General features: G+C 56.1%; 1 protein-coding gene across 1 annotated transcript in view; it reads right to left on the bottom strand.

The window, feature by feature from the left end:
• RND2 (Rho family GTPase 2) overlaps positions 1 to 20,684 on the bottom strand; it is a 28,665-nt gene extending 7,981 nt beyond the window's left edge. The window contains exons 1-3 of the mRNA XM_073325772.1: positions 20,487 to 20,684; positions 19,662 to 19,749; positions 1,704 to 1,813 (exon numbers count right to left, since the gene is read on the bottom strand). Of these exons, the coding sequence (XP_073181873.1) occupies positions 1,704 to 1,813; positions 19,662 to 19,749; positions 20,487 to 20,585 (297 nt within the window). The 5' untranslated portion in view covers positions 20,586 to 20,684. The remainder of the gene's footprint in view (positions 1 to 1,703; positions 1,814 to 19,661; positions 19,750 to 20,486) is intronic.
• Between the last annotated feature and the right edge of the window lie 3,663 nt (positions 20,685 to 24,347).

The raw sequence follows: 24,347 nt of genomic DNA, 5'->3' as shown, positions 1-24,347 counted from the left end.
CAGCCCCACCTCCCAGTGCTCCCTATCAGCAGGAACAGCTGAACAAGAGGCATTTGCTTCAGCTCAGCAGTTGGCAAAACTTTGTGGGGGTCACCAGGCCAGACACCACAACGTGACTTATTCAGAAGCCAGTGTCTGGGCCAGTCCAGTAACTTGGGGCTTGTTAGCGGGAGCAACAATAGCGATCTCTTAGATTTCTGCAGGGCCTTTCGCTCCACGGGACTCCAAAGTGCTTTTCAAAGCAGATATCAGCCATGGCGCCGCTCCGGAGAGGGATAGAGCAGCTATTTCACAGAGCACAGCAATGGTGCACCGCAGTGAGAACTGCAGGAAACTGCAGGAGGAATCTCAGCCGAGGGAATGTAATGGCCCATCCGAGTTTGGCCAGGATGCTAGGGTAACAGGAAGTGCTATCGGGTCACAGATGTGGGTTTTGCAGCTCACCAAAAAGGATGCTGCTCCGACAGCATGATACCCATAGGCAAAATTCTGGGACGTTGGGTCACTCAGTGCTAACTCAGAGGGAAGTGCTTCCCCGGCACCGTTCCTTGCAGTGCTGCAGGTTGTCCCTGGTAGCCTCCCATCTCTGTACCACATAGTGCATGCAGGTCTGCTGAAGTTCTACCCAAAATCTGTTATCCCTGGGTAGCTCTAAAGATCTGACATACTATTACCAGCCACACAGAACAGCTTTGCTGGAAGGTGCTAAACTTTCACTAGACAAACCTCTAGCTGCTAGTGGAGAAGCTTGACCGGTCAGCTCAGATTTATGCTGCCAGTGGCCCGTGGCAGGCAGCGTCCAAGTGCCCATGGACTAACCATGGCCCTCTGCCTCCCTGCCTGGCCAACAACCTCATGCCAATTCATCTTATTCTCAGACAGGTCTGAGATTCAGCGGCACAGCTGGTTATTTTTGTTGTCAGTCTGTGGGGAGTTGACCGCCACCCTCTCCACGGTGCATACGCTGACCTGAGGGGGACTGAGCCAGCTAATGAACTCTCCAGTCACAAGAAAATAAGCACCAGGCCCACTTCTCGACTCTCGTGAACTAATTCCTAGCACGCCGGCTGCTGGGGGTGCTAACCAGGCCTTTGAGATGCACAGTACTTTCCGAGGGCTTCATTAAAAACAGAACACCCACCAAGCCACCCCACTCCTATGCACACACTCCCTTCTCCAGCCATCCAGGAGCTGCACTATTCATATGGGTGCCTTTCAGTTTGAAATGTGTCACTTTCTGCTGCAGCCCAGGTGGGGGGAGGCAGCAGCCGCTGTCAAGGGTAGGGATGAGAAAAGTGACCTCTGACCTGGCTCACGGCAGAGGACTGGCCCCTCCAGAAGGGCTCAGGTATCAAGAGCCTCACTGCAGGAAAGAGCTGGTCCTTTCCCAGGCAGTATGAGCACCCTGGGGGAGGGGGAAAGCGCACCAGGTGAGCAAGTGTGCACAGGCCATCTTGCCCCACCACTCAGGGCCCCGTCCCTGTGAGCGGAGAGCCCGACACCATTCCGAGCTGGGTGTTAGACAATGGCCAGGACACACAGTCGGACCTAGAGGGTCGACGGGGCATTCACCTGGCCCATGGCAATGCCCTGACCTCATTTCCACAGGCCTTGGGCTACAAATTCCCAGAGTGGCACCCTGGGCTGTAATGACACAGCCTGCTTCATGGGACAGCGGCCACGACGGAGCACCAGACACTGACCTTCTTGAGTACACTGTCCAGCGTCTCTGGGCGGCTGATGTCAAAGCAGAGGAGCACGGCGTCCGAATCAGGGTAGGCCAAGGGGCGGACGTTGTCATAATACGCTGAGCCTGCAACAGAGAGAGGGAGGTGAGCTGTTAGACATGCTCCACACCCCTGGATTGTGCCAGACAGCAGCGAGGCGGTCAGTTATTCCTGGAGCCTGGTGAGGGCAAGCCAGGCAGGTAGACCTGTTCGCTCTCCCAGGTGCCAAATTGTTAATTCCAGGCACATCTGGTGGTGGTGATGTTGCTACAGAACTGCCCAGGTAATGTAAGTAATGCCACTCTGTCTGGGTTTATGGACAATAGAACCTGTCAAACTAATCTGATATTTTTTGTATGAGATTACAAGTTCGGTTGATAAAGGTGATTGTGTTGATGTAATATACTAAAATTCCTGTAAGGTGTTTGATTGGTACCACATGACATTCTGATTAAAAACTAGAATGATATAAAATTAACATGGCCCATTAAATGGATTAAAAGCCAGCTAACAGATAGATCTGAAAATGTAACTATAAACAGGGAATCATCACTGAGCAGGTGTGTTTCTAGTGGGATCCTGCAGGGATCTGTTCTTGGCTTTGCCCTATTTAACATTTTTATCAATGACCTGGAGGAAAACATAAAATCGTCAGTCAGCCAGATTCCCTTTTTTGGTACATAAAAATGGGCCGTGTTTGGAGACTGGGCCATAAATAGAGTAACTCCGACTCTGGATTCCGCAGGGTTTCTGGTGGAGCTGGCAGGATGCCTGCACTGCTCCCCACCCAGCCAGCCCTCAAATGCAAATGTCAGCCATTAAAGTCAGCATCCCATCACGTTTTTATTTGAAGTGCATTCTGTGTGCGATTGTAAATGCCTCAGTAAACAGTAATGGAGCAATCAGCTCACTGCTACTTAAAACCACTGTTACAGTTTTATATTTGGCTTTACAATGGCTTAAGCTTCCGGGAGGGATGAGCAGCAGCTGTTCATTTATGAAACGGAGAAGCAGAGACACCCGAGTCCTTGTTGAATTCACTATTCTTTTTCCCTCTTTTGCCAAAAGAATCCCCCACCCCGAGGGTGCGGAAACAGGACACACTTCCTGTCGGCAGCCCCTTGGGAATACTCTTGGCCGGCACTTTCCCACTGCGAGGGAGGGAGTCAGAGCACCCAGGCCGGGTGTCAAATGGCCCCTTGATGGAGCGCAGCATCTGATGAATTATGGATGACAGTTCACATTTCCGGAAGGGCGAGAGGAGAATAGGCTAATTCTCTGCTGGAGTTTCTAGTCATGAGAATCTAGCTCTCCTCCCCTGTTGCTGGCTAAGAGAAGGCTCTGCCACATGAGCCGGGACGCATAGCACCTACTGGGAGCTTGGCAGATAAGAGGACAAGGCCCTGACCCAAACTGTCTCCCATTGAAATATCCTTCTCCTCCATGGCGGGAGGGGGAAATAAGCCACTTGGAGCAGGGTTTCCTCGTCTGCGCAGACAAGCTGAGCACAGAGCCCTATTGATTCCCGGTTCAGCCCCGGAGAGGGAGAACATTCTGATCTCCCCATTCCACAGCAGAGCAGGCAGCCCTTTAGGGCTTTAGGGGAATCCTAACGGAGCACATGTGCTAACCTCACAGAGCCCTCCCACTATCAGAGAAGGATACATCAACTCTGCCCAGCCAAGGGCCATGCCAGAACCCTAAGACCAGTCCCACAGGTGCTGTGCATGGCTGCCATCTGCTCTCTGGTGGAGTGCTGAATGCCGAGGCCTGGTACTGAAACACAGCGGAGTCATGGGCTGCATGTTAGAATCCCCCGAACCATGGAGAGGAGGTCAACAGATCACGGGTCTGATAGTGTGGTGCCACAAGTGAGCGTTCAGGAAACCTAGAGGGCTGGGGATGGGGAGCCAGACAGGAATCAGCCCACCACTCACTGCAGAGACGAGGTGGGTGAGGTAACAAGTTTTATTGGACCAACTTCCGCTAGTTAAAGAGACGTGCTTTCCTCACCCACCTTGTCTCTCTCAAGCCTGGGACCCAAACACAGCCACAGGAACACTGCAAACTGTACGAATCAATCAACACTTTACCAGGCATGTCTTATCCAGAGCCAAAGCCGCAGGGATAGGACATGAGGGAGCAGCTCCTGACAGCTCCACAGTGCATCTGTTAATCCCAGATGTCCGCCGTTCATTAGGGTCACATCTCTCCTAGAGTGATCCCCATCTGGGGAGGCGTCTCCCATTCTGGGAGCCCAAAATGCCTTGAGCCGGATTTTCCAGAAGTGCTGAGCACTCAGGACTCCTGGGGACTGGAGAAGTTCAGACTCACTGCAAAATGAGGGTGGCCCCAGCCTACGACAGCTCCAGCACAGGGCACCTGCTTTTGAGTGATCTGACTCAGATGCTCCAGTCTGGGCCAGTTAAGGCTCCAGGCCCAAGAGGGAGAGTCACCACCAGCCTGCACGAGAGAGCCCCCTGCACATCGCACTAGAAGCTAGAGGATGCCCAGCCAGCACCCTAGTTGCAGGGCAAGCCAGCTGCCTGTGCTCCCACCTGCCATAACTGCCCGACAGCCTGGCCCGCCCCTGGGGTTCCCCGTGGGAACACTCTGGTCTGGTCTGTGGAGGCAGCAGCCAGCAGGCTGAGAGAGCAGCTGAAGGAGCCCCGGGAATGCTGCACCCTGCGGATCCATCTGGAGAGTCCCGACCCAACCTTAGGCCTGAATCACCTTGTCTGTGGCTGGCAGGTCTGGCACCAGCCATCCCTCCCCTTCCCAGCTGTCCCCGGAGCACAGAGTGGCCCCTACTCCCACAGAATCGGAGGCTGCTGGTTAAGGTGGCCAGAACCCTGCAGGGCTGAGCTCCACTAGGCAGCTGGTTTCCAGGCCCCTCTTCCAAAGCCAGTTGGGCAGCTTGAGCTCTGTTACAGTCTGGGCAATGATAGACACGGGCTCTGCTGTTGGAACCGGTCACGGGGCCCTCCCGGCTGCACTGGGACCCAGCTAACGGACATGGGACCCAACACAGATCTCTGCGTGCTCAGAAAGGAACTTGGACAGAGTCGGTATAGAGCCTTTATCCCCCTGTGTGGGCAGGACTGCACCCTCACCCCCCCTGGGCAGGAGGCCCCCCATCCTCCCCCGACACCCTGCCCCACACACCCTCTTGTTAGAGTTCAAGTTTTAAAGAAAGGTCTCTGGATGCCTCCTCCTCTCTTCCAGTCTGGGCAACTTTCCCTTTTGTGCAGGAGATTTCGGCTCCTCTGAGCACAGTCATTGCTACAGCCAACTGTATCCTAGCAACATGCCATTTCCTGCAGCGCATCCTGCGGGGCTGCTGACTAATGGAGCACGGCCCTTGATTTAGTCACTACCCTCCTGAGTCACACACACACACTTCAGCAGCTTCTCCCACCGCGTGAGCATGCGCTCGCTGTTCAGGGGCTGCCAGGGCAGCGGGGGCCTCCCGCTGACGGGGAGGAGGCTCCAGGCCAGAATGGCCTTTGCACCCCCTGACAGGCTGCTCCCAACTCAGGAGCTTGGCAGAGGCACAGAAGCAGAGGTTGAAGTCACACTCATGTCACTCCTGGCTGGTCCAGAAACCCGCCCGCTTTCCAGAGTCTGTTCCAGCCATGAACAGCAAAGGCCGGAGCAGTCTCTGCCTGCCCTAAGGGCCCCAAAGCCAGAGGGGTTTGGAGGCGGAGGAAGGCTTGGTTTCACATCTCCCTAAGACCCAGGCTTTCCAATGGTCTTTCAGGGAAATGACTTTCAAATTCGCCTGAGGGGCCATTTTAGAATTTCTGCAGCCAACACTTTGACAATCAAAGACCCTGGTCCCCCCAACAGACTCTGGCTTGCTGACCACTCTACGCCTTTCAAGGATTCCAGCGAGACGCCCTGGAGACCTACGGTTTAGCGCTTTCCAAGGTGTGCATGGGCTCATGGGTCCATGGAGCCAGCCTGCCAGGACTGCCTAGGACATGCTCCCTTTTGGATCCAGGTCTGCAGGAAATAAGATTCATGGACATCTGTCCATGATTAAAGAGAGAAAACTAGACAGTCACCAAAGTCACTGTCAAAAATAAAACAAAGCGTCTGAAATTCAGAGGTGACTAGCTCCTCTCCCTTAGCAGCACCATGCTGGGGGTTGTGACTCAGCCAGGGAGTCTCCTGTTGTTGGGCAAGGGACTGCAATGTGCTGTTGCCTTTACACCAAAACAGTGCTAATCTCAGTTTGCTGCTTCTCAGCTGTTCTGAATGATGAGACTCGGAGCACGGGGCCCCTCCAGCCAACACTAGCATGTTCCAAGCTGGGACAGCGAATATGGATCCAGAGCCCCAGCAGGCTGGGCAGGAGGTCCCCACCAGCCCTAGCTTATGCAGCACAGAAAGCTGCCGAGGGGCCTGAATCTTTGAGCCTCACACTCTACCCAGAGGATTTGCTGTAAAAACCTCTTCCTCCAGAACCCACAGATGCTGCAGTGCATCGTGGAGTCCTGCCAAGAACGTCCTTCACAGAGCAAGCCAGCAGCTCCAGCCAGCTCGCTGAAGTGCTGGATGCCAAGCACAAGGCGCAAAGCCAGCCCACAGATTGCAGAGCCTGCCGAGAACGCTCCCCCTGCACCAGAAGAATCCCAGCTCCCAGGCATATGGCGAACAAGCCCATTAGCTGAGCACCCTCAGCCTCTGCTTTGTGCGGGGAGGGTGCTCGGCTCGTTTTCCTCGCCTGGTGCTGACAGAAGGCCCCAGCTCTGTGCAGAGGGTTCACACCATTTCTGCCAGTCCTGGCATGGCAGCAGGCTATCTAACGCACCATTTCCACTCCAAGGCCCACTCCCAGCTCAGATCACACACACGGGAGGCCATGTGGCCATAGCTGTAAATAACACACATCTTCCCAGCACCTTGCACTGCAGGATCTCCAGCACATCAGGAACATGTAACAGGGGGACATAGCAACCCCTGCAGCCCCCACCCCTCTGGCCTTAGGTCAGCATTCTCGCCCTTCTTGGCTATATGAAGTGGATGGGAGATACTGCTTGGCAGTTAGCTGGACAGAGGATTCATTTTCTAGCCGCAAAGGCTGTGAATACACAGGAGTGACTCTGATACACACCCTTCCCAGCAAACATCCCCCCCAGGCTGGCTGGGAAACCCTGGGCGGTTGGGGGATGGATGAGGACTAGCGTGAGAACAAAGCTCAGCTTTGGAACAAGCACAGCATTCAATCACACGCAGCCTCGCCAATCCAGCCGATTTACAATTTTGAGTGCTACAATCCCTGAGTTAATATTACATGAAGTGCCAGCTAAATGCAACTGCTTTCCCGATTAGTCACTGCCCCAGCAGGTCCAGCGAGGATGGAGGTGTTAATAAATAATAATAATAGGAGATTTTATTCATCCTGTGAAAATCCCAACATGCTTTACAAACGCATGGGATAAAGGAATACTTCACCCAGCCTCCCTCAGGCTGGAAGACAGTGGACAGCAAATCTACAGTCATTTGGGACGGGGAATAAAGAAGGACAACACTGAGGAAGGATGGTCAGAGCACCAGTCTGGGGCTTAGGAGACATGGGTTCAGTTCTCTCCTGCACCACAGACTCCCTGTGACCTCAGGCCAGTCACCGAGTCTCTCTGCCTCGCCACTGGGATAATAGCCCTGCTTTCCCAAAGAGTGAGGACAGATGTATGAAAGATTGTGAGGGGTCAGATACTACAGTGACAGGGGCCAGGTAAGTGCCTTGGACACGGAGGACGGCCGACTGTGATTACCCCAGCAGGACCGACCAGGAAAGCAGAGCCCCGCCGGGGCAGCCATGGGATCTGTGACATCCACATGTGGGTCACAGCTCACCAGCACAATGCCCCCCTAGCATCACCCCAGGGCAGTCGTCCACACCTAGTCAGAGGGAAGTGCGCCCCCTCCTGGGGAAAAGACCACTTCCTGCAGCACCCAAGTTTCCCCCTGGAGGTCTCCCAACCACCTGTGCTCGGCACATAGCCCTACTCATGAGCTCTGACAAGGGTCTAGCCCAAGGTGAAGGGCTGCACCGAGGCAGTGACATAGGAAGAGCGAATGGGTGGATGAGCACTGGGCTCACAGCCTTTGCCTGCCAGGCCAGAGGCAGCACAGATGGGGGCTTGGAGTGAATCTACAGACGCCAGTCAGGTGGCATCCAGCTTCCTGCCACGGCAGCAGCCTGGGAACACCTCTGCCAGGTACAGAGCTGCACAAGGGAGCAGAACTGGGCTCTGCGGGCTCTGGGTGCCAGGGGCTGAAGATGCAGCCTCCTCTGTGACACAGCCATGCACTGGGGAGCAGCGAGTCATCTCCCTGCTGCATCAGGACAGGATGTTCTTCCGGCTGCAACAAGTGGCCCCCAGATGGGATAAGAGCAGAACAGGGGAGGGAACATGATGCTCCAAGGCAAGCCAGAGGGAAGTGGGCTTCATGCATACAAACTATTTTTTTGTGGACTGCTGGCCCCTCCTCACTCTGCTAGCACTCCTCAGCTTGGTCTTAGAAGGAGGAGAACTCAGAGACATGCCTGAACCCAGTGTAAACAGTTAGCGGGGCCGGGATCAAAGCAAGTTACAGACTTTTCGGCAGGCCACAAAAGGCCGCACTGCCACAGCTCTGCACAGCTCCATCCCCCAAAAGAGACACTCCCTCTTTGCTGCAGATGCCACCGCCTGTCTGGCCCTTCCTTGCTCCCTTTCTGCCCTCTGCAAAGTCCTGCAATTCACAGGCCTGAGCAAAGCCCTTCTGAGCGATAAATGCAGTTGGGTTTCTCTCTCCCGCATCCACCTTTGTGCTTTGAGGTGTCCTTGAATGGAGCCTCCTGCAGCAGGCAGCTTATTTGCATGAGAAAGGCACAGATCGTATATAACAGCCCTGCTATTGTCCCCCTCCCAGGACCTGTCCAAGGGGAAGTAAAGAAATGTAAAAGACCCTGGACTGAAAACCTGACAGTGAATGAAAGGGACAGAAGTGGCAGCCTTCCCAGAAGTCTTTGGTAAATAACAGCCAGGCCAGTCCCCATGGGGAGCTGGGAACCGGCCAGCTGATTTTCTAAGAAATGTTTGGTGCCATTTTCTCTGCAGATGCACTGAGAGGGGATGCTCTCCCACGTCTCCTGGCAGCTACCGAGGGCCAGCTGAACACCGCGAGAGTGCAGGGAAAAGCAGCCCAGCCTTGAAGAGCTGGTTAAACAGCCTTGCGAGGACACGCCTCGTCCCAAGTGTGGGGCGGTTTGGGGGTTTGCATGCTCTTTACTATTTGTCTGGAAAAAGCCAGCTGGCATTTACAGGAAGCGAGCATGTCATGGGAATCCAGCCACTAGCCTTGCCAGCTCGGGATAGGCCCAGCCCTGGAGAGATCCCTTCATTGTGATGTGTGTGTGTGCAGTGCCCAGCAATAGCTACAGGAATCCATGTGCACCAACTGCAGACACATCCCCCCAGATCCTTTACTCGGGGGCTGGCCTGAAAACAAAGCACTCAGCTGCTGGCGATGCCAGCCATCTGGACTGGGAGCTTTTTCTGTCCCACTCTCTGTAATTCCTTCTGATGCATCTTCCCATCTTGCAGAAACTCTCAGGAATACACCTGCTTCCAAGCTGCGCATCCAGTGGAAAAGCCATCCAGCCAGATCCATAGGAAGGGCACTTTGTGCCCTCGGAACCAATGCAGGCCCACTTTTAACAGGGGCATTGTAGATGGCATTTAATAAAAGCTTCACAAGAGAACGGCTGGTATTTATATAGCCCCAGCAATCTGACAGACTCTTTGCAGATGTGCAGGAAGGCAGGGTCCCTGCCCTAACGACATGACAATCCTTAAACTACAAAGAAAAGGTAGCATTTAAAGAGAACTGGCTGGATGTCTCTGGAATACAACAGAGCAGACTATTTAAATGTCCCACCTCTTTATAGCTAGAACTGATGGTCAATATAAGCAGGGGGCCAAGGAATTAGCTACTGCGGCTTTTTATAGAGCAGTACATGTCAAGTCAGCTTTCTTTCATTGGCTCAGAGATCAGCTTCGTTCTCCTAATCTGAAACAAGCCCCGTTCCCCCTGAACAAAAGTCAGAGGAATTTCTTGTCAATTGATCCGCAGGCAGCAGCGATATTCCAGAGCAGATTGCTGAGTGTCCTCCTGACCCCAACTCAGCTGGGCACAAAGAGAGGTCAAGGATCCAATACCCCAGCCTCGCTGCTCATGGTGTGCAGTGGGTTGATAATGCAGTCCGTGCTGACACAAGGAGCATATTTCAAGCAGTGGCATGGTGTACATCCCAGTTCAAGCCAGGAATCATGACAGGTGGCAGAGGCAGGAAGCGAAGAATTCTGGTGACAAACCCAGGCAAGCCAGCAACCAGGGCCCTGCTAATTGGGATGGCATGACAGCTGAGCAGCCAGGAAGCCCAAAAGCAGCCAGGAAACCCAAAAGCATGTACCAGATTCCAGAGTAGGGATGTTAGCAGCACAAGTGGCAAAATGCAGCAAGGAGCAACTATTATTATTATCATCAAAAATAAAGGTCAGTGGCACCAAAAGTGAAATGGATCTAGTGAAACAAGGGAGAAGAGAAGCAGGGACACTCCAACCTCCACCCTGCTCCCCAGCTGCAGCTGGAGGCGGTTCCATGTCTGCAGTGCAATGCTTGTACCTGGCCCTTCTCTAGCCTTTTTCACCCAGAGATCTCAAAGCCCTTCACAAAGTCTTATCCCCATTTTGTTTATTTCTTGCCACGTAAAACAAGCAGGAAGACATCTATCTGCTGCTCTGGGCACCCTGACGTTATGAAAACCACCAATGCAACATAGAGAAACCCAGCTGCAGCCAACCCCCTCATCAAAACGCCATCCCCAACACAACCAAACAAGCAGGACTTTCCCAACATGCACCTGCTGAAGCATCTCTCGACTCCTCCATGAATGGCATTGATCACAGGGACACAAGACGCCCAGGGACTTCAGAAGGAGCTCTGGCCAAGGACGCTCTGAATTGCTCTGCAGAAGTTACAGCTTAACGTGATCAATTCAGCCACCTTTAGGCCAGTCCTCGGTGGGGACCTAGGGGAGGCGATTGAACGGCCTAATCCCACAAGAGTCGGAGTGGAGATTTGCGCCTGGCCGGACACTGCTGCTGCTCCTGCGAAGTTGCTCTAACCCCGAGGTCTGTGAACACCAGGCAGAAGAAGCAATCGTCTGGAAAGTGCATGACCAAGACAATAGCTAATCAACTCAGACACTTTGGGGGGCCATTTCTGGGCCTCTCGCCAGGCCTCGTTACTGAGCAGTTCTCACTCACAGGAAGTCCAGCTTGCGCAGTTCTTGGCAGAGGAATCCCCCAGTCGAGGCGAGGGTCAGGGAGCTGGGGCCAAATTCTCACCATGGATGTGGCAGCTCATGGAGGGAGAGAACCGCAGTGGTTCACACCCCCACTCTTGTTGTATGTCTTCAGCCCCCAGCAAGCCCAGGCACGCCAGGAAGGAGTGGCTCCAGAAGGTCCATCAGGCGAGCTTTGCTGCACACCACACTGAGAGCCCAGCCCCTTCCCTTCTCCTGGGGAGCACTGGGACTGGGAGGGGTTGGGCAGAGGGCGTTTCCAGACGTTCAGCACACTCCGCTTTGCACATTTCGTTTAGGGAAGCCAGGACCAGAGCCATCAATGAAAGCCCCAGGCCCCCTCTGCAGCCTGTGCAGTTTGCTCTGCAGGGTTTCAGTGGAGCAGGCGGGTCTCCACCCCGGATGGCAGCTGTCTCAAGGAGTCCCAGGGAGCAGTTTTAAAGGCCTCAGAGCATGTTGTGTTATGCAGATGGCCTGGCTTGGGAAAGGAATGGAGATTGGCTCCCCAGGCCAGTGAGAATGGATACGTGAACACGCAGGGCTTGGTGGTCTCTGGTTGCCTGGCTGGCGACGCTCTGGCAGCCAGTTCTCAGAGTGACTGGCACTGGCTCCAGCTCAGGCAGTTTCTCCAGCCAGATGCTAGAATCACGCTGGTGGCAGCTGATTAAGTAGATGAATGAGAAAAGTCTCTGGACGTGACTGTGACACATCCAGAGGCCAGGGGCTTTACGCACCGCAAGGACATTCCAGATTCTCCCTGGTGCCTCCTAATCCAGTCCCTGGATTACAGCAAGGAATGGGAGTGGCAAACCCACAGGTTCCCTCAGCATAGCTTGGTCCAGGCACCACGCCACTGTGCTTCACAGGGAAATGTCTCTGGGGCCGACCGAGCTCATGCAATTATCTCCCAAAGAGCGGAGATGCTCCACGCTTCAAGTTCCACGTGTGTAAGTGGCAAATGGCTGGCAGCCTGGGTAAGAGCACGGGGGCTTCTGCCTGCACTAAAGGCTGGAGCTCATAAACTTGTGCACTTTATTTCTCTGGAAAGCCTGGCATTAAAGGAATGCTGCATCCTCACCATTCCCAAATGGAGCAGAGTCCTGGAATGCATGTCTTTCCGGCTCATTCACAGTGAGTTTTACCTTGTGCGATCTGCCCCCCCAACCCCCTTAAATCAGGACTCTGGTATTCCCCCGCAGCTCCCGCCCCCATGGACGAGACAGAAGTTTATTTGCATTTCTGGAAGGGAAAAGACGTGGGATTCTCGTTACCAGTCTGGCTGCCTCTGCCCCTTTGCTATTATAAAGATAAGCTACCGCAGGGCCCAGAGTCCTAGGGGACTTGCTGCTCCAGGGGGCTTTCTGCAGTTCTGTTTATGTCACCTGCCATGATAGGAAACCGCCCCTCACCCTTACAGTTATTTGTATTGCTGTGTATTGCTCTAGCAACCCCAGTCAGGCCCATTCAGCCGGGTGCTGCAGATGTGCTGAGGAAGAGACAGTCCCTGCCCCAAAGCGCTTACAGCCCAACTACAAGAGGGACAGAGCTGGGGAAGGGGAGCATTATTCTTCCCATTGTACAGAAGGGGAAGCATGGTCCGGAGAGAGCAAGTGACTGGGCCAAGGTCCCCCGGGGGCGGGTGTCAGAGCAGGGAATGAACCTATCGCTCTTAAGCTGCGGCACAGCCCCTTAACACCCGCCTCTAACTCCTAAACCAGGTCACACTCCCATCACTACGGTCTCTCCAGCCCCGTCCACCAGCAAATCTCCGCATGCTTTATAAGCCTGTAGGAAGGTTAGCCTGCCAGCCCGCCTGTGAGATGGAGAAAGGCCTGTCACTGCAGAGAGCCACGCCCTGCCCCTGCCATGTGGGGGCCAGAACCGCACTGCTAGGCAGAAAACCTTCACTGTTGTGCCATGCAGCACCCCAACATCCCCTCGCTTCACTGCTGCATGGAGCTGCTCCAATCCCATTTACCCTCTGTCCTGCTAAATGGCCCCTGGGCCATCCCTTTGCAGGGAAATCAGCCTCTGCTAGCATCTTCCCAGACACACAGGAAATCTATTTCAAGCATCAGCATTTCTGCTGCTAGCCCTGCGACTCCTTAAACTGCTTGTCCGATTGGTTATTGACCTGCATGAGAATGTGAGCCAGCTGCACATATTTTTAGGCTTAACTACTTATTTGTTCAGAGGCAGGACACAAGTATGTTAATGGGGGGCATTTGGGGAGTTATTCTGGGATGAAAGAGCAGCTCCGCATTTCTCCTCTGCCTCGGAGAGCGAGTGGCACTGAACTCTCTTGTCCTTTCCCTTGCACTAAAAGAACCCGCAGTGGTGATCTTGCAGGCACTTGCACTGGGACTTTGGGAATGAGAAAGCTCCAAGAATCCATGGCGAGGTCACCCTTAGACCCCAGCCCTATTCAGCTCCTTAATCTCATCAACATTCCTCAAGAGCTCCCACTGAAGAGGGATTTGTTATCAGAAGCTGTGGGTTCCCACACTCCAGACCACAGCAAGTCAGCCTGCTTGCTGAACGCCAGAAGGAAGGCGGGAGAATTCCAGATTCACTGTGTTATTCTTGTCCTGAAAGCACAACCACTGAGGCAAAACCACGACCTGCAATCCTGTGCCTAAGCAGCCCCGCTGCTGCAAGCGACGGAGTTCTAGCTACACTACAACTCCCATTGTCCCTCCTACGGGGGGTGAATTCTGGGGCCCATTATTTTCAGCCTAACTGCCTTTAGGGGGGCCGAATCGGAGCCAGTGTAAAGCACAGAGTCAGGCCAGGATCCACACGAATGACACCGTTGGTGTAGCTACCCCTAGCATCAACAGGCAGCGCGCGATGTGCGTCAGCAAGGCGTACCCGGGGTCCAAGCAAGGATAAGCTGCCCCAGTGCAAACTGCAGCTTTGCGGTCTGCCCGAGGGGCGCCGTAGGGCATGAATGCAGCTCTACCGATGTCAAGGGGTGCTGGCTGTTTGCACCAGCAGAGGCTTTGACTGCAGGGGTCTGAACGCCACAGCACAAAGGAGGCCTCGGATTACTTGGCTCACTTCCTGCCCTTTAAGAGGAGAGAACACAGGGATTAAATCCCAGCCCGACCAAACCCCATTGACTTGCTGCTTGTCCCACAGCCTCGGAAAGGGGTTCCTCACCCATGTGTCATCTGAGGCCGTTTCTCCAAATCCAGTAACCAGGGCAAAGGAGGGCGTGCTGGGGAAGGAACACTACTGCCAGAGCCATGGAGGAGAAAGGGAGGTGGATGAGAGAAAGTCACTCTGGTGCGAGCTGGCTGCAGTAACCACACGGGAGATACACGGGGGCAGCAGGGACTGTTGGCAGGGAGTGGGCAGAAGGAGCGTTCAGTTTGCAAACTCTGAGTCGCCCCCTTTCAGGATTCAGCTGGAGAGCTAGGTCACCGGGAAGAGGGCAAGCGCTTTCAGCCACTGCACTACTGGAGAGAGAAAGGGACTTGCTGACCCACCAGCCACTGGCATAGAGAGCAAGATTTTCCATAGCCAATCAGACCACTGGGCCAGCAAGGCCAGTGACCAATACCTGGAGCTTCACAGAAGGCAATCCCCCACCCCATCACCAAAAAAAACCCAACCTGCCTAGCCCTGTCACCTGGCCAGCTATCAGTCCACGCAGTGGAGACCCGCTCAGAGGCCTGGAAATGTCACAGCCTCACCTCAGCAAAAATGTCCTGAGGGGTCACTAACTTCCCCAGCCCTTTTAACAGCTGGCTGCAGGTTTTCTCGCTACGCTTGGCAGGGGAGGGGGAAAAACCCTTTCCCACATCAGATTTCAGGCACCACTCCTGAGATCCGCGGAGGGAGCAAGGCCCGATGGGGGAGATTATTTACCAGGGTCACAAGACAAACATGAGAGTTTCCCAGCGCAACCGGTACTTCCGGACTGTGCAGAGCCAGCTGCACATGCACCTCAGTGAGCAGAGAGGTCAGAATGCAGGCGCCGTGAGGCCGAAGGGCAGCAAAGCACTCTCTCCTCTGCAATGAGAGCACTGCAGCTCCCCACTGGAGTCCTGGGTCCAGCAAAGCTGTTCCCAACGCCACAGGTCCCCCTCCCTCCAGCGAAATGCTCCTCTTCTCCAGACTGACAGGTGGGCTGTCCCCGCTTCCCCGTCTCCTTTCATGTAAAGGCATCAAACTGTTTCTTCATGGTTTCAAAAATACAGAGGTGGGGGGAGGAACGGCCATCCCTCCGGTGCTGTAAAATGGCACCTAACACTATTTCACTCTCATGCCGTGGCTGGGTGTAGGACTGACGCACAAAGAAACAAACACTGAACACGACTGACGTCTGCGGGGGGGACCTGAACCAATCTCCTTTTCTCTTCATTGTTGAATGTATGTTTGAGTTCTCAGGATCTGGGGTGAAATTCCTGCAGACGGGGTGCACTGGCCTCACCTGCACAGGAGGCTTTACGCTCGCTGAAGGCTTTTCAGGGCCAAGAATTCTATTCTAGGCCAGGGTCACCTTCCAACTATGAAAAACTGAATGGAGAGTTAAGGGTTAAAAGATTTTCAAGAGAAAATCCAAGTCCGCAGTATGATTTGGGATTAATTTGATTCCTCATCGCTGCCATTCACCCTCCAATAACGTTTCCCTAACTAGATTTACCTGTTCCCTTGCCAGCTGCTAATGTCAGAGCCTGGATTTGCCACTTAGTAAGAGGGGCAAATTCAGCCTGATAGGCCTACATTAGCCAGCCTCCTCCACACGTCACCTGGCTCTGTTAGCCTCAGGCAAGCTACTCCCAGGAGCTGCACACAATATCCTAGTTTAGAACACAATCATCAACAGGCATCTTGGACAGTTCGATAAGCCGTGGCTTCATTTAGCTCCAGTAGAGGGAGTTTTCTAACAAGAGTGCTCTTGCGGTAGGGCCTGTTACGGGACCACCCCTGGCGGCTCTACACACTTTCACAACTACCTAATTGCAAAGGAAAAAAAACTGACAGACAGCTCCCCAGCTCAGGTCTCTACAAATCCCAGGAGGGTGGAAGCCCAGGGCTTCAGCTTCAGTCACCAGGAGTTGGCGAGTGAGAAAACTATAAACCATCGTCTCAAAAGGAAGAGATACCCAGCAGCACCCTTCCCTCCTGCGGAGGATGGAATTTAGCAGGAACAATACTCCCTGCTTGGAAGCCGGTTAAAAGTGGCAGTGGGTAGCCCCCAGTCTAGAGAAAGAGCATCCTGCGGACAGTCACTCTGCACCAGCGGGGCAATTAGCTGCTCCAGATCCCATCAGCTCAGCTGCTTCCATTTGCTATTGTGTGAAACTTATTTTACCAAAAGCTTCTGTTGACAAGTGTCTCCAAAGGGAAGTGGAAATTCCACAGCAGTTCACAGTCTACAGCTAAAAATATCAGTTTGATTATGGGGGGAAATTGGTGCGTGCTGTTTTGCAGGACCATTTATTGAAGAACTAGCTCTTGTATATTTCAAATTCAAGTTGCAAAGGAAGGGAATTTATCTGGGAAGCTATCTAGTGACTCTCTCCACAATAACCCATTTTAAAAGGGTTTACATGTTTCTGAAGGAGAGAGAACGAATCAAAATCCATTCACAGCAAAGAAGAAAGGGAGATAAATGTTGGATAAAACTCACTTCTTTTGTTAAAAAGGAAAAAAGGGTAGAACTGAGTGTGTCACAGAGCGTGATGCAGGCGTACAATACATGTACACACCTCTAAAGCCATTTCATCACATCATTTAATTTTAACATTTGTAAGATCAAAGCAAATGTTCTGGAAAATTCCTAAAAAACACCGAGTGCGTCAAACATGCTGCCGTGTGCTCGAAAGCTGACGTTTTTAATTCTGAGAGGCAGACGCCCACCGCGGAGCCATTGGCCTCTAACAATCGCACACTTTCACAACTGGGGACAGGCCTCAAGGTTTTACAGTTCAGAAACTCCCCCAAGCAAATCCGAGGCAATTATTCTGGATAACAAAACTCAATGCGCACACACAAAAAGCCATAAGAATGACAGGATTTTCTGCTCTCACTTTATTCCCTAGCAAGCCAAGTGTCTGATTCACCGCTGCACTACGCTGGTGTAGCCCAGGTAGTACCCTGCTGTTAACAGGCCCTAAAGCTTTAGCTGAACTTTTGTTACTGGGTGTTCGGAAGGACTTTAATGCAGACACATCAGTTCAGTAATTCCCCAGCTCTGCACCATCGCTTTGTGTATTCAGCCTCCACAGTTTCTGCCTCTAGGTAAACACTGGTAGCTGAAGCTTTTCCACTTCATTATTTCATCCCTTGCTCTGCCACCTCCAACAGCTGCCCTGCCAACCAGTTCGCTGCTGCTGCTGCTCCTGCAAAGGGAAAGACCCTCTTTCTCTCTCTCAAGACAGAGGGACCTTTCGGCAGCACACACTTCTCCCAGGACAGGAAGCCCCCAGTGAGAACTTCACAGCTGCATCTCGCACAGCAGAGCTAGACCAGCTCCCGGGGGTAAACTGCTAAACCCACAGCTATAAATTAAGCTAACATGCAAGAGCAAGGGAATTCTGACTTAAGGTTTCATACAGAACGTAACCTCTCTTCTCATTCTGAATCCAAGAGTCATCAATAGGAAAAAACAAACAAGAGCCTTAATTAACCTTCCCAGAAGGTTTCTAGCACAGGCACCCAGCCACGTCCTGGCTCTCAGCTGCGTCAGTGTCGCCCTGGGAGTCCAGAAAGGTTTTCAAAAGTAAATTTAAAGGTGCACACACATTTTTGTGCTAAATGCCAACATTTTATCAGCACTGCTACAATTAAACCACTTGTGTCGATGCCAGTTTAGTCTCATAAGGCTCTCTGTGGTTTAGGAGGGCTGTATTTGTGGCTTCCTGCATGATCTCAGCCAGACACAGACAAAAAACAAACAAACAAAAACCCAAAACCATTTGTCAAAGGGAAGAGAGTAATGAGAGAAAGGAACCTTCCTGCAGCACATTCCTCACCAAGGTGAGGTCTCCAGTCTTGAGAGCTTTCCCCCCCCTTTCCTTGCTAGCCTCACCTTGCACCTAAGAACTGGTTTTATATCACGCAATTGTATCCATGATACAATCAAAGCAGGAAAGACGCGGAGTACAGTACAGCAACTGAACGTAGCGTAGAGCAGCACTCCTAGGAGACAGTACCAGTGCAAGCTCAAATCCATCTATGTTTTAATAGAAGGATAAGAAGAAGTTATACGAAGGGGTTACTGTGTATTAGTGTTGGGCCAGACGTGGGGAACAACTGGGCTGGTGTGAGGGTGCAGCGAAGCACAGTGCTGTGCAGAGAAGACACAAACTCCAGTATCAGAATGCAGCCAGTGACATTTCTAAAGTTCCAAGGAACAAGTCGGCATTAGTGGGAAAGCCAGCCGTCATGAGGGCACACAGCTTGCAGAGTGGGTCTACAGCCACACACAGGGGTTAACGATAATAGACGTACGTGAAGGGTGCCCACGCCGCTGAGGGAGATTTGTTTGGCCTGGTACGAGGGGTTAGAATAACCAGGAGTCACACATTTCATAAAACAAGGAAAATGCAGGTTAGCTGTCAGGAATGGCTCCTAGAGGAGGTGCTCTTGCTGCCTAGGAACAGTCTCCCCAGGGAAATGGTTCAAGCCCAGGCTCTGGAGACATTTACAACTGAATTAAATAAAAACAGCACGAGTTTGCGGAAAAATCCCACCCCTGCAGGCAGCTGCTCCCTGTTGTTTCAGCTCGGTGGGTTTGGGTTTGGTGAAGTGGGATGAAAATAGAGTCTCTAACCCTCAGGGACTAGCCCCTTATAATACAGTGTAGGGCATAGACCCTGCATTGGTCCTGGGGGGCAAGGAGAGGGAGAAAGGACCCAAGAGACCACCCCATCTCTAGTTTCTGTGGGAACAAAGCTGTTGTCAGTTCAAAGGTCCAACTTTCATAGGTCTTAGAAGAGTCCCAGCAAGGCAAATTGTAGGAAACTATGAAAATACCCACCCTGGCCTCCCCCAGTAACCCATCACTCTGTCCCCTCCTACAGCCTGAGGGGGAGAAGAGTGTTACTAATTCTGCTGTATTACTTTAAAACACCTCACCTATCTGGGCAACGCCACGATTCCCTATGTGGGAGAAAGACACAGATTTGCAGCTGGGTCTGGTGTGTGCCCCACACAGGGAAGATCAGCAGGCAGGCTGCTATCATCACCCCATGCCAGCACATCAAAGCTGGCAGGCTGCCTCCTCCTGGGGGCAGCTGTCATGCCCTAGTTAGGGAACAAGACAGGGTCTGGATGGGGCTGCTGGAGCAGGGGGCTCTGCAAACCTGGGTGGGGAGCAATGGGGGGATGGGACAGAACAGGAGAGGGAATGGAGAGAGTTGGGGGACCCAACAGGAGGAGTGGTGTGAGGTAAAGGGGATTCCAGCAGGCAGGAGGGGAAAATGGGGATCCCAGCCTGGGAGGGAGTCCTGACTACTGAATCCAGGATCCAACATTCTCCTGAACATTTACCAGCCAAGCCACAAAATCTCCCCTCCCGAAATCCCCGGCGCCCCCATCGGGCCTGTCTGCCCCCTCACCTGAGGTGTCCCACATGTTGAGCTCAATGCGCTGCTTGTCGATCTCGAAGCTCGCCGTGTAGTTCTCGAACACGGTGGGGACATAGTTCTGGGGGAGGAGACGGGACACGTCTGGGTCAGCAGTCCCTGCGCTGGCAGCCCCAGGGAGCTGAGCGGATCCTGCCCTGGCGTCAGCACCAGGAGCTGATCGCGCATTGTAACCGTCCCTGACGGACCCCTGCCCACGTCCGGCAGCACCCCCAGCCCAGACACCAGCTCCCCCGGTCACACCTCAAATCTCCCACCCAGACCCCCAACTCCATTCATCCCCCACCGCCCCCCCAGACACTGCCACACACCCAGCCCAGCCCCCCCAGCTGCACCTCAATTCCCCACCCAGACCCCCAACTCTCCCAGCCAGAACCCCAGTCCCCTTCATCCCCCACCACACCCATCAAACCCCCAGCCCATCCTCCCAGCTCCCCTGGCCACACCCCAGCCCCCTCCACCCAGAGCCCCAGCCCCCCCTCATCACTCTCCACACCCCCAGACCAGACTCCCATCTCCCCCAGCCACACCCCCAGCTTGGACCCCCTTCAGCTCCTAAGGGCACCCCTGTCCCCTAAAACTCCCCACCACACCCCCAGCTCATATCAACCCCCAGGCCAGACCCCCTGCTCCCCCAGCCGCACCCCAGCCCCCTTCATCCCCCACCACACCCCCGGGCCCCCTTTCAACCCCCACCACATCCACAGGCCATCCCCCTTGCTCCCCCGGCCGCACCCCCAAATCCCCCAGCAGAGCCCCCCGGCCCCGCAGCTTCCCCCCCAAGTCCCCCGGCCGCACCTCGGGGTAGCTGTCCTTGGCGAAGACATGCAGCAGCGCCGTCTTGCCGCACTGGGTGTCCCCCACCACCACGATCTTGCAGCGGGCCCCGCTCTCCATGGTGCCGCTACGCGCCCCGCATCGCAGCGCCCGGCCCCGCTCCGGACCCTGCGCCCGGCGCCCGGGCCGCTTTAGCCGGGACCAGCCCCGCGCGGCCGCGCCCCCGGCTCCCCCGGCTCCAACCAGGCGCGGAGCCGCCGCCGCCGCCCCGCCCCGAGCCCCGCCTGCGACCGCCTGGCTCGGGAGCCGCGGGCCGGAGCCGGGCGGCCGGAGCTCGGGGGCAGCGCCCGGAGGGGCTCGGTTACGGGGTGGGGGGCGTCGCTCCTCCCCGCCTCTGAGCCCCCAGCCCGAGCCCAGCTTTCCTCCGCCAGTCCCCAATCCATCCCTGCCCCCCAACCCAGCCCGAGCCCCCAGTTCATCCCTGCCCCCCAGTCCCCAATCCATCCCTGCCCCCCAACCCAGCCCGAGCCCCCAATCCATCCCTGCCCCCCAACCCAGCCCGAGCCCCCAGTTCATCCCTGCCCCCAGTCCCCAATCCATCCCTGCCCCCCAACCCAGCCCGAGCCCCCAGTTCATCCCTGCCCCCAGTCCCCAATCCATCCCTGCCCCCCAACCCAGCCCGAGCCCCCAATTCATCCCTGCCCCCCAGACCCCAATCCATCTCTGCCCCCCAACCCAGCCCGAGCCCCCAGTTCATCCCTGCCCCCCAGTCCCCAATCCATCCCTGCCCCCCAACCCAGCCCGAGCCCCCAGTTCATCCCTGCCCCCCAGTCCCCAATCCATCCCTGCCCCCCAACCCAGCCCGAGCCCCCAGTTCATCCCTGCCCCCAGTCCCCAATCCATCCCTGCCCCCCAACCCAGCCCGAGCCCCCAGTTCATCCCTGCCCCCAGTCCCCAATCCATCCCTGCCCCCCAACCCAGCCCGAGCCCCCAGTTCATCCCTGCCCCCAGTCCCCAATCCATCCCTGCCCCCCAACCCAGCCCGAGCCCCCAGTTCATCCCTGCCCCCAGTCCCCAATCCATCCCTGCCCCCCAACCCAGCCCGAGCCCCCAGTTCATCCCTGCCCCCCAGACCCCAATCCATCTCTGCCCGCAACCCAGCCCGAGCCCCCAGTTCATCCCTGCCCCCCAGTCCCCAATTCATCCCTGCCCCCCAACCCAGCCCGAGCCCCCAATCCATCCCTGCCCCCCAACCCAGCCCGAGCCCCCAGTTCATCCCTGCCCCCAGTCCCCAATCCATCCCTGCCCCCCAACCCAGCCCGAGCCCCCAGTTCATCCCTGCCCCCAGTCCCCAATCCATCCCTGCCCCCCAACCCAGCCCGAGCCCCCAATTCATCCCTGCCCCCCAGACCCCAATCCATCTCTGCCCCCCAACCCAGCCCGAGCCCCCAGTTCATCCCTGCCCCCCAGTCCCCAATCCATCCCTGCCCCCCAACCCAGCCCGAGCCCCCAGTTCATCCCTGCCCCCCAGTCCCCAATCCATCCCTGCCCCCCAACCCAGCCCGAGCCCCCAGTTCATCCCTGCCCCCCAGTCCCCAATCCATCCCTGCCCCCCAACCCAGCCCGAGCCCCCAGTTCATCCCTGCCCCCAGTCCCCAATCCATCCCTGCCCCCCAACCCAGCCCGAGCCCCCAATTCATCCCTGCCCCCCAGTCCCCAATTCATCTCTGCCCCCCAACCCAGCCCGAGCCCCCAATTCATCCCTGCCCCCCAGGCCCCAATCCATCTCTGCCCCCCAACCCAGCCCGAGCCCCCAGTTCATCCCTGCCCCCCAGTCCCCAATCCATCCCTGCCCCCCAACCCAGCCCGAGCCCCCAGTTCATCCCTGCCCCCCAGTCCCCAATCCATCCCTGCCCCCCAACCCAGCCCGAGCCCCCAGTTCATCCCTGCCCCCCAGTCCCCAATCCATCTCTGCCCGCAACCCAGCCCGAGCCCCCAGTTCATCCCTGCCCCCCAGTCCCCAATTCATCCCTGCCCCCCAACCCAGCCCGAGCCCCCAGTTCATCCCTGCCCCCCAGTCCCCAATCCATCCCTGCCCCCCAACCCAGCCCGAGCCCCCAATTCATCCCTGCCCCCCAGGCCCCAATCCATCTCTGCCCCCAACCCAGCCCGAGCCCCCAATTCATCCCTGCCCCCCAGGCCCCAATCCATCTCTCCCCCCAACCCAGCCCGAGCCCCCAATTCATCTCTGCCCCCCAGTCCCCAATTCATCTCTGCCCCCCAACCCAGCCCGAGCCCCCAATTCATCCCTGCCCCCCAGTCCCCAATCCATCTCTGCCCGCAACCCAGCCCGAGCCCCCAGTTCATCCCTGCCCCCCAGTCCCCAATCCATCCCTGCCCCCCAACCCAGCCCGAGCCCCCAATTCATCCCTGCCCCCCAGTCCCCAATTCATCTCTGCCCCCAACCCAGCCCGAGCCCCCAATTCATCCCTGCCCCCCAGTCCCCAATCCATCCCTGCCCCCCAACCCAGCCCGAGCCCCCAATTCATCCCTGCCCCCCAGTCCCCAATTCATCTCTGCCCGCAACCCAGCCCGAGCCCCCAGTTCATCCCTGCCCCCCAGTCCCCAATTCATCTCTGCCCCCCAACCCAGCCCGAGCCCCCGACTCATCCCTGCCCCCCAGTCCCCAATTCATCTCTGCCCCCCATCCCCCCAGGTCAGCCTGAGCTCCCAGTTCATCCCTGCCCCCCAGGCCCCAATTCATCTCTGCCCCCCAACCCAGCCCGAGCCCCCAGTTCATCCCTGCCCCCCAGTCCCCAATTCATCTCTGCCCCCCAACCCAGCCCGAGCCCCCAATTCATCCCTGCCCCCCAGTCCCCAATTCATCTCTGCCCACAACCGAGCCCGAGCCCCCAGTTCATCCCTGTCCCCCAGTCCCCAATTCATCTCTGCCCCCCAACCCAGCCCGAGCCCCCAGTTCATCCCTGCCCCCCAGTCCCCAATTCATCTCTGCCCCCAACCCAGCCCGAGCCCCCAATTCATCTCTGCCCCCCAGTCCCCAATTCATCTCTGCCCCCAACCCAGCCCGAGCCCCCAATTCATCTCTGCCCCCCAGTCCCCAATTCATCTCTGCCCCCAACCCATCCCGAGCCCCCAGTTCATCCCTGCCCCCAGTCCCCAATTCATCTCTGCCCCCCATCCCCCCAGCTCAGCCCGAGCCCCCAATTCATCTCTGCCCCCCAGCCCGAGCCCCCAGTTCATCCCTGCCCCCCAGTCCCCAATTCATCTCTGCCCGCAACCCAGCCTGAGCCCCCAGTTCATCCCTGCCCCACAGTCCCCAATTCATCTCTGCCCCCCAACCACCCAGCTCAGCCCGAGCCCCCGATTCATCTCTGCCCCCCAACCCAGCCCGAGTCCCCAATTCATCCCTGCCCCCCAGTCCCCAATTCATCTCTGCCCCCCAGCTCAGCCCAAGCCCCCAATTCATCTCTCTCCCCAACCCAGCCTGAGCCCCCAATTCATCCTTTCCCCCCAGTCCCCAATTCATCTCTGCCCCCCATCCTCCCAGCTCAGCCCAAGCCCCCAATTCATCTCTGCCCCCCATCCCTCCACCTCAGTCCGAGCCCCCGATTCATCCCTCCCCCAGCCCCCAATTAATCTCTCTCCCCAGCCCCCCAGCTCAGCCCGAGCGCCCAATTCATCCCAGCCCCCCAGCCCCCAATTCATCTCTGCCCCCCAACCCAGCCTGAACCCCAATTCATCCCAGCCCCCCAGCTCCCAATTCATCTCTGCCCCCCAACCACCCAGCTCAGCCCAAGCCCCCAATACAACCCTTCCCCCCAGCCCCCAATTCATCTCTGCCCCCATCCCCCCAGCTCAGCC

Source organism: Lepidochelys kempii, chromosome 27, assembly GCF_965140265.1.
Source record: "Lepidochelys kempii isolate rLepKem1 chromosome 27, rLepKem1.hap2, whole genome shotgun sequence".
Taxonomy (NCBI): domain Eukaryota; kingdom Metazoa; phylum Chordata; order Testudines; family Cheloniidae; genus Lepidochelys; species Lepidochelys kempii.
The sequence above is the reverse complement of the archived record's forward strand: the minus strand, read 5'-3'. Positions and strand labels throughout refer to the sequence as shown.